Source organism: Salarias fasciatus, chromosome 6 (assembly GCF_902148845.1).
Source record: "Salarias fasciatus chromosome 6, fSalaFa1.1, whole genome shotgun sequence".
Lineage (NCBI taxonomy): Eukaryota > Metazoa > Chordata > Actinopteri > Blenniiformes > Blenniidae > Salarias > Salarias fasciatus.
In genome coordinates, this window is record NC_043750.1 from 14,597,072 (window position 1) to 14,610,263 (window position 13,192).

General features: G+C 42.4%; 3 protein-coding genes across 4 annotated transcripts; 1 reads left to right on the top strand and 2 right to left on the bottom strand.

The window, feature by feature from the left end:
* Positions 1-462: 462 nt before the first annotated feature.
* Positions 463-11,210, top strand: gtf2e2 (general transcription factor IIE, polypeptide 2, beta). The gene is made up of 8 exons (XM_030094009.1): positions 463-639; positions 1,802-1,976; positions 8,842-8,924; positions 9,494-9,601; positions 9,779-9,961; positions 10,062-10,155; positions 10,274-10,389; positions 10,486-11,210. The coding sequence occupies exons 2-8, from the start codon at positions 1,817-1,819 to the stop codon at positions 10,603-10,605; spliced, it is 864 nt and encodes a 287-aa protein (XP_029949869.1). The 5' UTR covers positions 463-639; positions 1,802-1,816; the 3' UTR covers positions 10,606-11,210.
* Positions 3,864-7,028, bottom strand: smim18 (small integral membrane protein 18). Its single transcript, XM_030094012.1, has 2 exons — positions 6,788-7,028; positions 3,864-4,567 (listed from the first exon to the last, which is right to left on the bottom strand). Exon 2 carries the CDS (start codon positions 4,560-4,562, stop codon positions 4,248-4,250), a length of 315 nt encoding a protein of 104 aa, XP_029949872.1. The 5' UTR covers positions 4,563-4,567; positions 6,788-7,028; the 3' UTR covers positions 3,864-4,247.
* A 129-nt stretch (positions 11,211-11,339) lies between the features above and the next one.
* Positions 11,340-13,190, bottom strand: LOC115390233 (dynactin subunit 6). Of its 2 annotated transcripts, none has more exons than XM_030094011.1 (7): positions 13,057-13,190; positions 12,811-12,875; positions 12,364-12,466; positions 12,203-12,291; positions 12,048-12,095; positions 11,793-11,935; positions 11,340-11,691 (listed from the first exon to the last, which is right to left on the bottom strand). In XM_030094011.1, exons 1-7 carry the CDS (start codon positions 13,080-13,082, stop codon positions 11,599-11,601), a joined length of 567 nt encoding a protein of 188 aa, XP_029949871.1. In that variant the 5' UTR covers positions 13,083-13,190; the 3' UTR covers positions 11,340-11,598. The 2 variants fall into 2 exon arrangements, with proteins under 2 accessions (XP_029949871.1, XP_029949870.1); XM_030094010.1 differs by having other exon boundaries at positions 11,341-11,691; positions 12,203-12,288; positions 12,361-12,466; positions 13,057-13,177.
* Between the last annotated feature and the right edge of the window lie 2 nt (positions 13,191-13,192).

A 13,192-nucleotide genomic window follows, 5' to 3' on the forward strand; every position in this document is an offset into this window, starting at 1 on the left:
AGTTGGTACAGCTGAATCGCATTCCTCGATCTTTTTCGGACAATATTGTGCCCCGAAGGGAAATAAACTGGATGAAGCGCCTGCAGTATTATAATAAACCACTAAGTAGCGGCATTGAGCTGTTTGCTCACAGCCACTTTGTTTAACCATGGACGAAATTTGCGTGATAAGTATCTTCTAAATTGACTTATTAAAAAAATACATGTATGAAAAAATAGTATTGAAAATGAGCTAATAATGCAAATCATGTGAATGACAATTTCTGAGTTTTTATTCAGTTATAAGCCTTTGCTTTTCAAACCATTCTCTATAAATATTTTATTCTATATATATTAACACTTTATTAAAAAGTGTCATTTACCAGGAGAAGTATTGCTAAAATAAATTAAATTTGAAAAAAAATAATACAATATGACACGTTAATGCGTCTGCATTGTTGCATTGTTGTCGCGCACGTGATGACGTCACGTGAACGTACAACATGACAAAAAGATGTGTGCGAAGTTGGTCAGCTAATGTCGTCTTACAGTATTGTTTAGACTGATAAGGTGATTTGGTGCAAGAAGCTCCCGTCGTATTTCCTCCGTGGAAAGTTTGAAGCTGCCCGTTTCTTCGCGTGACAACAGCACGAAGTGCCAGGTAATATTCAATCAAGGTGCTAACGCTAGCTAAACTACTAAACCTCGACTGTGTTTTCATTTTAAAATTATGCCGGTGGGTTTTCAACACTGGATGAAGTGAGAAATGTATATTCGGTTGCCTTGAGATCGACGGTGTTTCATTAAATCCACATAAAGCAGATTTCAACGATGCCGACAATCTAATGTTAGCTTACTGAGCCTTGCTAATGTTGTTAGCTTATATAAAGAAGTCCAGATATGATACTTTCCTGATACTACTCAGTGGCAACATTAAGATTAGATCTCATGTTGCTTGTGTAAAAGAAAAACTCGGGCTAAATGCTCGTTTCACCATACAATAATGAAAGTATGGCCAAATATACACCTCATCGTCATCTGTAGGAAAACTGCTTCAAATTAACTTCATACAGTAACAGCTGAGTTTTATTGTGATGACTTATTTTATGTAACATTAGCTTCATAAACGTGAAAACTCTGGGGTCAGGACAAAACAAGATAGCTTAGGCTACATTTTAGGCTTTCATCATTCCCATTGAAGCCTTTTTTTTTAAATTAACTGCTCTTAGAATTTAGTAGAATGTGGAAATATCAAATGAGTCCAAATAAAAAAGTAAATAAGTCATATTAACATGCACCAGACTTGGCTATGATTAATACAGGTTATGTATGGAAGGATGGAATTGACAGTCTGATGGTAACAGAGGAATGAAGGATCTCCTGTGACTCTGTTCTGTACTTTGGGGCAGTGAATATGTGACTGAAGGTTCTCCTGCTGTTGAATAGGGCATCAAGCAGGAGGCGAGAGAGATGGTTCAGTTTTAACCGGATCTTCCCCTCCAAGTCCAGTTCGAAAATGATTAGCAATTTAGATCAATAATCAGGTAGCAGTGTTGGTCTGTGTCAATCTTTGGGTTTCCTGCTGTTTGCCAAGTATATTGGAAGTGTTGCTTTGCGCTTACATTTTTTTATACTTTTGTACTTCACTTCTGAATATCTATACTAGAGTACCAAATGTGCTAGAAAGACATCTTTTTTGTTTTTATTTTTTAATGGCAGTGCGATAGCAGATGTATGTTTGCTTAGAGCTTTGTGCAATTTGTTTGATATTTATCAGATTGTTTTTTTGTTTTTTTTTTTGTTTTTTTTTTTACAAATTTCAGAAGGTGACAACCAAGATGGATCCAGCTCTACTGAGGGACAGAGAGCTCTTCAAAAAAAGAGCTCTTTCCACGCCGGCTGTCGAGAAAAGGCAGGCTACATCAGACTCTGGATCGCACAAGAAGAAAAAGCCCAAATTAGACAAGGAGAGCTCCTCAGGGTCCAAACACAGTACTGGTAAGTGGTCGTTATCCATTTATCCATGCATACATGGAATTACTTACTTATAGTTTCATTAGTGCGCTGATTCCTGTGTCCACCATCATCAGATGTTATAGTAATAGGTCAGCATAATATTAGATTAGAAAGTTTTTTTTTTTATCCCAAATGGAGAAACTTGCCCAGAAATTAATTATACAGGTGGGATAACAGGACAGCCAGCTAGACAGGAAATTGCTCATTGCATTCTGGGTAATGGCAGTTCGCTTGGACATGCCAAACAAATAAAACTTCAGTTTTCTGAACATCACTGTAAAACCAGAAGATGTCCCTGAACATTTCTCCAATATGCATGGGAGGGTGTGTAATTTAATCCAAACTTTGCTCTGTTGTTTAGAGGTTGTTTTATTTGCATCGGCCCTCAAAAAACATCCAGTTTTGATTCACTAATGTGCGTTTTTGTAGCAAAAGTTAAATATCCAAAAGACACAACAATGCCCAAAATGCTTTTCTTTAGCTAGGAACGATCCTGTCACTGAATTCTTTAACTTGGAAAAACATTTTAATCAGTCAACAAGTGTAATAAAAGGAAAACAATCAAAATTATGCACAATTTACATGAAATATTTTTAATGTTTCCCTGAAAATCGATGTATCAGAGTCTTTTAGTCACAGTCGTCATCGATTCCACTGGATTTTAAATGCTGCTGAAGTACGAGGCTCTTTTCTCCGAGCAGTGCTCTGCAGGTTAGCTCAACGTATTCCATTACCTCCCCGAAGCCTCACTAAGCGAAGTGGAAGCAGATCTCTTGAGGCCATTGTTGTGATGAGTTGGGTCATTTTGTCGGACCGGGCAGGATCACAGCTCGCTGGCACTGCTAGCAGCAGCAGTTCAGAGCTGGTTAATGTACAAATGCTCGAGTTGATATAACATTAATTCTTCTTGAGTGACTAGACATCCTTTTTTTTTTCCTGACACTGTGACTGTGCTAATTTATTCTTTGAATGAGCTTTCTGCCAAACCACATACTTTTAAGGAAACAGCATCTCCTCATTTCCCACAGTGTTGTTTTAAAACTGCAGTTTTGTAGAGCACTGCTGTCTGATGTCCCCGTGGTGGGCGGGCACCTGCCAGTTACAACTTAATTATTACTTCTGTGAGGGGGCGGATGAATGCTGACCAGTCGGCATTTATATGAGGCATGAGACATCTTCCAAGTCTGGTTGATTTGATTCAATTGCTTTAAGAAGTATGCTTCCTATTGTAATTTCTGCCTTCATTTGGTAGTTTTAGGTAAATGCCACTGTCTTAGATTTTATTGTGAAAATAAAAGAAACAATTGTGTAGCACCGCCATGATTGCCTGCATTTTTAGTGTTTCATCACCATCAAACTACAGGGAGCAAAGACTTGAGAAGCTTCACAGAAATGTCTTTTCGATTCAATGTGATCATTGCATTGAAATATAAAACAGTCACATTTTATTTGAACCTTTGGGTTTTGTGCATGATGATATTTGGATCTTCTGCGCTGTCTCCTGGCATCGCACCTCAACGTGAAGCAGCTCCTTATTTATCAGAAAGAAGCAAACATAACTCAGTGATAATTTATTAGGCATTTTGTGGTAAGGCATATGAAACACACACATTGTTCTCAATATGACAGAATAATTTACAACACTGTGCAGCAACCAAACTTGTGAGAAAATGTTGCGGTGTTAAACATGGCAGCAACATGGGGGGGCTTTGCAAAGCAGCGATAATCTCCTGACAGGTTTTTATCGGTTTAATAGTCGGATGTTTAGTTTTTCAGATTTGGACAGAATTTCGGTGTACCTGTTTTCTCGAAGCTCATTACATGAAACATGCCTGTGGGTTTTTGTGTGTGTCTGTGTGTGTATGTGTGTGTGTGTTTGGCCATTAGCCTTTATTGACCATTAAGGAAAACAAGTAACAAGCCAATTAATGCAGCTCATTCTGCTGCCGTCTTTTACATTACTATCACCAAATTTGTGTTTTATCAGCTAAACTATTAGTGTTGTGTCTGCTCTTTTCTTTTTTCTCTGAGTAGTATCTCTGTAAAATATGGCTTCCAGGGTGTGCTTTGGATGTGAATAACCTCATAAATATAATGAAAAGCGAGTGTTGCTCATTCCAATCCACTGTCCCCTTCCTTTGCACATTGTCTCTCCGCATCCTCCTGCTTATCAGCAACTGAACAGTTTCAGAAGGTCTTTCATTTTTACAGGGAATCAGGGCCACTGCTGCAATCCAGAGGAGTGTTTTCTTCCTAGACCACCTCAGTGTGGGATTCTGGCTCTTTGCAAATGCTGGTCATGAGCTTGCTGCAGCTTCCTGGCCCCTCCTCCTGGAGCTGGTGGTGTGTTTTCCCCTTGGCACAGCAGCCACAGTCCAGCAGCTCGTACAGCACCGCCAGGGCTGCCAGGGACAAGACAGTCAGGATGAAAAGCAGCAGGATGATGAAACACGCCACATTCCAGCCGTCGTGGAAGGGGTAGACTTCTTGGACCTGCAGGGAGACGTGCGACAGTGGGGCTGCCTCTGGGAAATCACTTGGCTGTATGGTGGCTGTGATGTTTGCCATGGTTTCTGGTTGGAAATGACAGGAAGGAAACAGGATTGTTAATAATTCTGATGGCCCGAAATACATGTTTTCATGATGGAGAGACTGATTTAACTGGAAAAATTATGGGTATTTATCTTGACAATTCTGCACTTTTTAACATGGTTATGCATTTTTTTAACCTGATGCAACAAACTCCATTGTACCAAGTGTTAAAATAGAATGCTTGTGGATTATGTGGTGAATTAATGTGTAACCGGAGAAGCACAAAGTTTCACTGAAGGCACAAAGGGAACCTCATTTCCGTCTTATAAAACCATCAGTGCATCTCTCAGGTAATTTACTGTAATGTGATTATTGTTGTTACATAATTCATACATGCACAGTGTCGTTATAGCTCACGGCTGTAGGTCCAGAAAGTATTTCAGTTCGAGGAGACAGTGTGACGTCTTCCGTGGATGGCTGTATTGAGGTAGAGCAGAAGCTCTGCTGAGTCCATCTACCCCAAACCAAAATAGACTTGAAAAGCACAATAACGAAAAATAACTGCACAGTTGAGCGTCTGACGCCTGGGTCACAACGTGAGACTTGGATGCTGTTGTGAAGGAACTGCAGCGTTTACATTGTCAGGCTGTTCGTCTCTCTTCCCTTATTTTCATTTCCAGCCAACACCTACCATGTAAACCCCTCGGGAGCAGTGTGCCAGTATCTCTGCCCACATGCACGCTCTTAGCTCACTCCTGTATGCACATGGTCCCAGGCCTTTATAGATCATACTGATCTAAAGGCTGCTGACCCACTTTACTTGAGTGGACCAGAGTAAAAGACCGTGACAAGCTTTTTCTTCATGTGTATTTTTCTATTTGTGTTACTTCTTTTGGCAACTTCTGCATTTCTTCCAATAATGTAACTACACAACAATCCTAGATAAAAGAATAATTAATAGTTTGCTAAATACAGACATTGAGGCTGCTGTTGTTTTAGACATTTGCACTTGATTTGATATTTAACTTTTTTTCCATAACGTGTGCTTTGACACATAAAATCAGTGCAAGGATCTCGTTTCGGACTAATTGCTGATACTTCTAGGACATCTTTTTTTGAGGTCAGATAATACATGGAATAGATTTGCAGTTTAACTTAGCTGTGTATAGCCACAGAAATCCAATTAAGAAATTCTTCTCTTAATATATCTCATTTAGAAATTATTGTGTTCAGTTCAGTGTATATTGGAATATTGTTTTATCACCCTGTATACTCACAGCCCACCTCACACTACATAATTAGATAAAAGATCTAGAATGGTCCAGAATCATAACTACCCGGTGAGGTACTTTGACAGCAGCTTCATGGAGTTTTCTTTTCACTTGGTGCTGCTCCTTGATTAGCATCCTTTCAGCACAGGCCCAGCTCATAATATCAATTTGACTGCAGCTTATTGCCATGACAACAACCTCTTGGACTGATTTGGCTCGCCTGCCCCTCCTACCCCCCCGTGGTCCCTCTGCCCCTTCCTTTTGTCACAGCTGTCACACACACATTTTGCCTCCCTCCAGCTTCTGTTAGTTCACCCCCAGTGTGCCCCACCCCAGCCCGGCTCCTGAGGTGTATTAGCAGTAGATATTGCACTCTAGACAGTGACTCACTACCCCCCCCCCCCCCCCCCCCCCCCCCCCCAACACTTGCACACGCACACGCACGCACGCATCAGATCCGCTCCTGAAGCCCTCGGCCGGCTCGACACGGCTTTCATTCCTTCATTGATCTGCCTTGAAAGCTGCTGTTTGTGTGAGGCTTTTCCACAAATGCAGACATGATGCTCATACACAGCACGTACACACACACACACACACACACACACACACACACACACACACACACACACACACGACACTCGGCGCTCCTAATGTTTGGTATTCAAGTGCAGACGAACAGGCAGATGCATGTTTTATTTAGTCCACTGTGAGCTTTTACCGCCTCGATCTCAGCTTGACAGTGTCCACCCTGTCTTGTTAATTGCTGTGGCACGAATTAGTCTTTAGACACGGTGACTTGTAATGTTTCTGCTGCATTTGAAGATGCATGGTTACCCTGTAAATGCTGGAACGCTCGCATAAAAACCTTGTTCGATTTAGTCTCGCAGGCAGGAGTCTCCAGCAGCCTCTCGCTGTGAATTGATTCTGTGGATTTCTATGATGTGTTGAAGTCACACGCAAACACAAATTATTTTAGGGATCTAGACTCACCTGGGTGTCCGGCTCGAATCGTAGGAGATGCGAGGCAACAGATGCTCTCTCTCTCTGTCTCTCTCTCTCCGTCTTCCACGCTTTCCCTCCTCCACACTCACTCCTCGACCTGCTTTCCTCCTCTCATGCGCTTCTAGCCGTCGTCCGTGCACTGGCGCCGCCACTCCTCTCAGCTCTTCATGTCTGCGCTGAAACGGCGCAGGCTCCTCTTCTAGCCCTGCCTCTGCACCATTCGTTAGGCGTCCTGTCAGGGTTTCAGCATCCGGCCCCCCGTGCAGCTCGAAGCAGCAGGAGCTCCCGCCCACATCATGAATCATTCATGAATCAGCGTCTGTTTCGCAGTTCGATTGGTGATTGTGGAGTCAGGGCCTCAGACGGTCTCCAGAGGGGAGCGGCATTACTGGACCAGACTCTGATAAGGTCCAGCCAGCTGGACCTTTTCAGAGTTTTGTTAGTAGCTCCTATATATGAGTCCTGACGTCAGTCATAAACGCATCATTCAACATGTTAACGGTCTCTCATTTTGAGGTAATCTCATGTGCTTTTTTCCGCTGCCGGAAAAACCTTCCAATTTCTTGATGACAGCTAAAAAAAAATCCCTAACTACCAACAATAATAATTTTAAAAAACTTATCACACTTTATTAATCCCCTTGGGAAAATTCCTCTTTTCTGAATTGACCCATCAATGGGCGACCACATTACGGCGCTCTGGGTGGCTGATGGGGTTCAGGAGGTCTTCCTCAGGGCCCTGCGGTGGAGGCCTGTCCTGATTGAACATCCTGAGGACTGTGTATCGGCGGAGTCTATTCACACTCCTCAACTGTAGGTGGCGATAATGCCCCGCCTTGACATCTGCCATTTCACACCTTAGAAAACAACATGCAATGTTTGTTAACTCCGCCAGGAGGTTATGTAATCACGTCGGTTTGTTGGTTGGTTTGTTGGTTTGTTAGCAAGATCACTGAAAAAGTAATGGACAGATTGCAATGAAACTTTGTGGAAAGGTGGGTCTTGGGCTAACTTAGAATCCATTAAATTTTGGTGATGATCTGGATCGAGGAATTTTTTCAAGGATTCTTTATCATTGACAGATAGGTAGTCTTTCACAGGGTTGGGCAGGCCCGCTGACAGGGGGGGGGACAAACACCTGGTTCACACAGGACACGCCGCTTCCGACGCAGAAGTGGGAAGCGCCGCGCACCGAATTTCAGATCGGCGCCCCTGTTAACCTATCTGACGGTTCATACAGGAGGCGCGGGGGACAGCCGCGTGCGTAGCGGCTCACGCCATGGACCGCTCCGCTCCACTCTATTTTCTCCGCGAGCCTTGCACGCCGTGTACCGCTAGTTGTAAAGCTGGACAGAGCAGATCGCACCACACAGGAAGTCGGGAATGGAAAATATGAGAGAATCCGGTCCATTTTCAAATTAAAATCAAGTAAAATAACATAAATTATGTTGCTTTTCGGTTTTCCTTTTCAGATAAACACACACACACACACACACAGGGAGAGAGGGCGACAGGGCAACAGAGAGAGGCACCGCAGCGCTCCGCTCCGATCACAATGCTGTTTTATTATATATGCTGTTCTTATTGTTGTTGGTGACTGATTTGAGCTGTGGCTGAGGTCTGCGCTCTCTGAGTGCCAAATTCTAGTTTTGATGTGTTTTGATATTCTAATTGAGCATGGTGAAACACAGGAATGATGCTAACTTCATGAAATAAGTTTTCAGAGACTGTGCCAGGAGCTTGGTAGTGAGCAGGTACTGGTGTTGTATCAGGCCGAGGTGCGCTGGCATTCCTGGGGAAAGGTATCGCCCTGTTTTTATGAACGACGAGCTGAAATCGCAGCCTGATCTGTTGGCCTCTTACCGACCTGTTTAATAACCATGTGTGTCAATAATCTCACAAACTCTTGTGTATTGTAGTTTGAGTTCCCCTAAAATGTGTTTATTTCAAGTAACATTTTTTTTGGGTTCTGGCTTTTCACACATTTCTTTGTTCCTCTGATTTAACATTTGAACATTTTATTTCTTCTTCTTTTCCTCACAGAATCGAGTAATGGCAACATCAACATCAAGGCCAGCTCTGGATACAAGTTTGGCTGCTTGGCCAAGATTGTCAATTACATGAAGGTAATCACCAGGAGACATTTTCTATTAGAGGAACACCTGTTCTAAAACTGACTGTTTTATTGTTTTAAGATTTTCCTTTCGAACATGAAATTATTTAAGCAGTTCGATCAGAACTCACTCCGTTAGTTGATTTATCGAACTTGTGTTTCTGATCAAACTTGTGACGAACTTGACTTGTTGACTGTTGAGTGAGTCAGCTGTGTCCACTGTGTAACATTTGGTCCCCAGTCTTTCTTTTGATCTGTAAACAGCTTGTTTATCATGCGGTGGCTCTGCAGAGAGGCAGCCAAACTCTGTCACACTAAAAGCCTGACTCATCCGTTTCTGCTGCTCTCACATTCAGTTTGACAGATTTTCTTTATATGTGGGCATTTCTGACGCCGCCTGTTGAACGCTAATCATTTCAAACTGTGTAAAACACTTTCAACAATTTCGTGTGTGAAAAATTCCGAGGTTTAGACTGTACCAGTGGTAAAGGATGAAAACGTAATTATGTTTTTAAAATGACAGCTGTGACAATTTGATTTTGATGTTGTTGGTTCTGTGCTCGATTCCATCTGTTTTCTCAGACAAGGCATCAGAATGGTGACACACACTTCTTGACACTAGATGAGATTCTGGATGAGACCAAACTCCTGGACATCAGCATGAAGCAGAAACAATGGCTCATGACTGAGGTATGAATAAGAGTGGTAAAAAAAAAAAGTGTTTGTCGGTAAAGGTTACATTGTTTGCCTCTCTTCTGAAGATCATTCCAATAAAATACTAAATCTTTTGTACTTTATTGCTGAAAGTACATGCAATACATTTACCACTAATGCATTTTCTAACATACGGCTACCTTCCAATCGTAGGCATTGGTCAATAATCCTAAAATAGAGGTACGGGATGGGACGTATGGCTTCAAGCCCAAATACAACCTCAAGGACAAGAAAGCTTTGCTGAGGCTGCTGGACAAACACGACCAGCTGGGCCTGGGAGGAGTGCTGCTGGACGACGTGGAGGAGGGGCTGCCCAACTCCGCCAAGGCCATCAAGGTACACACAATCCAAGCTGAGGCCAGCACGCGCGCGCGCGCTCATGCACGGAGGTTATCGATGTGATGAGTGAACACTAAGTTGTGTGATGGGTCGACAGGCGCTGGGAGATCAGATCATCTTCATCACGAGACCAGACAAGAAGAAGATTCTCTTCTATAATGACAAACACTGCCAGTTCACAGTAGATGAAGGTGAGGATCGGTCGGCGTTTTCATGATACAGCTCAATCTTTCTACCAAAGCACCAAGCAACACACGTTTCCACGCCCCTGTCGGAGTACTTATCACCCTGATGCGTCTCTTCTCGCAGAATTTCAGAAGCTGTGGCGGAGCGTCCCTGTCGACTCCATTGATGAAGAGAAGATTGAGGAATACCTGAAAAAACAAGGCATCTCCTCCATGCAAGAAACAGGACCAAAGAAAGTGGTAAGTCCCTTTTCGCTTCCTGTTTAAACACTCCCTGATAGGATCTGGTGAACAGCTGTTTGATCAGTGGTCACTCTGCTTCTGTTTGCCCTGCAGTTACCGGTTCAAAAGAGAAAGAAGCAAGGTGGTCAGAGGAAGAGACAATTCAAGACCCACAACAACCACTTGGCGGGGGTCCTGGAGGACTATTCCGACGGTGTGCCTGTGAAGAAGTGAAACCTCTGGGCTCACATCAGTCTGTAACTCAGACCCGGCTGCAGATGGAGACCTCGGTGCCACTTTGACACAGACCTTTAATGGCTGCTTATAGTGTCAAAGAAAGTTGCGTTTTCCTTTTCATTCCTCGAAGTGATCAGTTGACTTGACAGCACCTGTGTTCTGGAACTCTTTTCATTCTGTTTACGAGTGAGTGAACTGCTGAAGGACACTGAAGAAACGTGTGAACTACGACCACTAAAGACATCGGACGCCCTCACCTCACCTCTGAGAGGGCACCGCAGAATTACAGTTAGAAGTTCATGAGGCTGATGTGTGTAAATACTTTTCCTTCCATCATTTTATTTAGTACACTGCAAAGATAATTGAACATTTTGAGTGGACTGTGTTAATATTACAAATAGAAAAACAGCCTTGTGTCGTGGATTACGTTACGTGAAGAATCTGCAACTTTACTTCTGTTGGAATTTGAAAATATTAAATAGTTTTACTTTACAGTACCAAGATATCGTGGTTTAAACCTTTAAATCTTTCAGCCTATTTTCATTACATTATTGCGTAATGCTGCCTGGACTCTGAATTATTGGCATTTTAAAAGCCACAATAAAGGGTTTTATAGAAAATTGAATTCAAAACTTGATTCTTTAAAATTACTGCAATTTTTCCACCCGTCATTCCTTGCAATGATTTAGTAGTTCCTATAATCTTTGTATACCTGTAGTAACAATGACTCCAGTTAAAAAAACCCCAACAAATCAGATTTACCTTTAGTATTTAGTTTAATTAGTCATAGAAAACAGCACAGCAGTACAGCAAGAGAGAAGTTCTTCCACTGCTTGTTGCTGTTGATACAAAATATCAGCAAGTTAGGAAAAGTTACTGACAGGCTAGACAGGTGTTTTATATATACATTCATGCTTTCTTCCTGCAAGATCTGCTGAAACGGGTTCTCTAACCACTTGCACTTCAGCTTGCAAAGTGTGCAGTTTAAGACTAGCTTGCAGCCTGGCCGGCCTTAATGGTTTTCTTCAAATGATGGTAGTTCGGCAAAATCTTCATCAGAAAGTCAAGCTGTAGAGTCTGTGGCTGGAATCATAAAGCAGACATGTTAATAAAATACACAATAGTCGTGTAGTTTAGAACACCACACGGTGAAGCTTTCAGAAGTGACAGGTTTGAATCCGTACCTGTGGTCTCTCGGTCTGGACTCGTCTCATGCACCCAGAGCCGTAGATAACCGTGTTCTCAGGTATTACCTCGCAGGTGTTGACCTGACAGAAGGCTCCAATGATGCAGCCGCTGGTGAGGATCACGTTTCTCCCAACATCGGCTGAAACACCAAACGGAATTTGATACAGTCAGAATCAGCCAGTCTTTCTCCACAGATATAGACTAATGAACACACATGCAGGAAGACAAAAAAAAAGACCCTGACGTCTCACCTTTAGATTCGATCACGTTGTTGTCTCCGATTTTCAAGGCTTGTGAAACTGTTTGACTGTTAAAGAAAACCTGGGCTTTGTTGCTGAGATCTTTTCCTGTGGTTAGTTTTAAATCACCCGTGGACAAATATCAAAGACATAAATGAAAAGGATACCGCAGCCAACTTCAAATACATTGTTAATGCCAATGGTCATAGTCTTTGGTTCCACCTCTGAGTCCGGTGTGATGTTTTCTGGAAAACTGCAGAGGAAGCAAAACAATGAGTACTTTCATGGAAAAAAATGATGAATGAAACTGAAATACACAACATACCCATTGATAATAAGAGCTTGCTCTTCTATCAAATTGCCCTCTCCTATCACGATGGGCCCTGCTTCTGCAATGATGCGAGCTTTTGGATGAACCACTGTCCTCGGACCTGAAGGACAACAGATTAATGAACTTTATTTTGGAACAATATAACAGTGAACATTAAAATGATTTTTCATTCCCGTCGTTAGGCGAGGAAAGGCAACTTTTTAGATAAAAAGCAGGTTAGATCTGGGTAGCTCATAACGTACCAGAAACATTTACAAGACTTAAACTAAAGATAATTGTTCACCAACATAAACATTTTACAGTATATTCTCTCCGGTGCCGTTTGAAACTCTGCTGAAGCTTCACTATCATCCTGACTCTGATCCCCTTTGACGTGGACAGACGCAGGTTTTCCAAACTCATCAGAAAACTTCCTGTAAAGATGACAAACTCCGAACATCTTACCGATGGTTACATCTCCTTTGATTTCACTCTCCACACAGACCAGAGCTCCCGCAGCGATTTTCACACTGGAACAACAAATGAGAGAGAAAAGTGTTTGTTAGCTCGCAATGCTAACAGGGGACTTTGCTAAGCCGTCTTAAACCGAAAAAACTGCAGCTTCATCCTTTCAAATAAAGCTGTACTTCAACACTACTTGTGTCTGCATATAAAACCGCACACCAAAGTACGGGATATTGTTTCCATTACCTTTTCTGAGTACTTTTATCTGCCATTATGAATGATGAAGCTATGCTAATGACAGCTTTGCTAAAGTCGTCTGCGCATGCGCCAGAGCTCCGGTCAGGGTGGGTCTCTTCTGACTGTGTCCAACCTCTGGTCCTGC

Bases quoted from the DNA above. Each gene is read 5' to 3' on its own strand.
- smim18 (XM_030094012.1), bottom strand. From the start codon at position 4,562: ATGGCAAACATCACAGCCACCATACAGCCAAGTGATTTCCCAGAGGCA.
- LOC115390233 (XM_030094011.1), bottom strand. From the start codon at position 13,082: ATGGCAGATAAAAGTACTCAGAAAAG. The intron at 12,096-12,202 runs GTATCCTTTTCA...ACAGTCAAACAG, and splicing joins TGTATTTGAAGTTGGCTGCG to TTTCACAAGCCTTGAAAATC. The intron at 11,936-12,047 runs GTGAGACGTCAG...TTGGTGTTTCAG, and splicing joins CAACGTGATCGAATCTAAAG to CCGATGTTGGGAGAAACGTG.
- gtf2e2 (XM_030094009.1), top strand. From the start codon at position 1,817: ATGGATCCAGCTCTACTGAGGGACAGAGAGCTCTTCAAAAAAAGAGCT. The intron at 9,962-10,061 runs GTACACACAATC...ATGGGTCGACAG, and splicing joins ACTCCGCCAAGGCCATCAAG to GCGCTGGGAGATCAGATCAT. The intron at 10,156-10,273 runs GTGAGGATCGGT...CTCTTCTCGCAG, and splicing joins CCAGTTCACAGTAGATGAAG to AATTTCAGAAGCTGTGGCGG.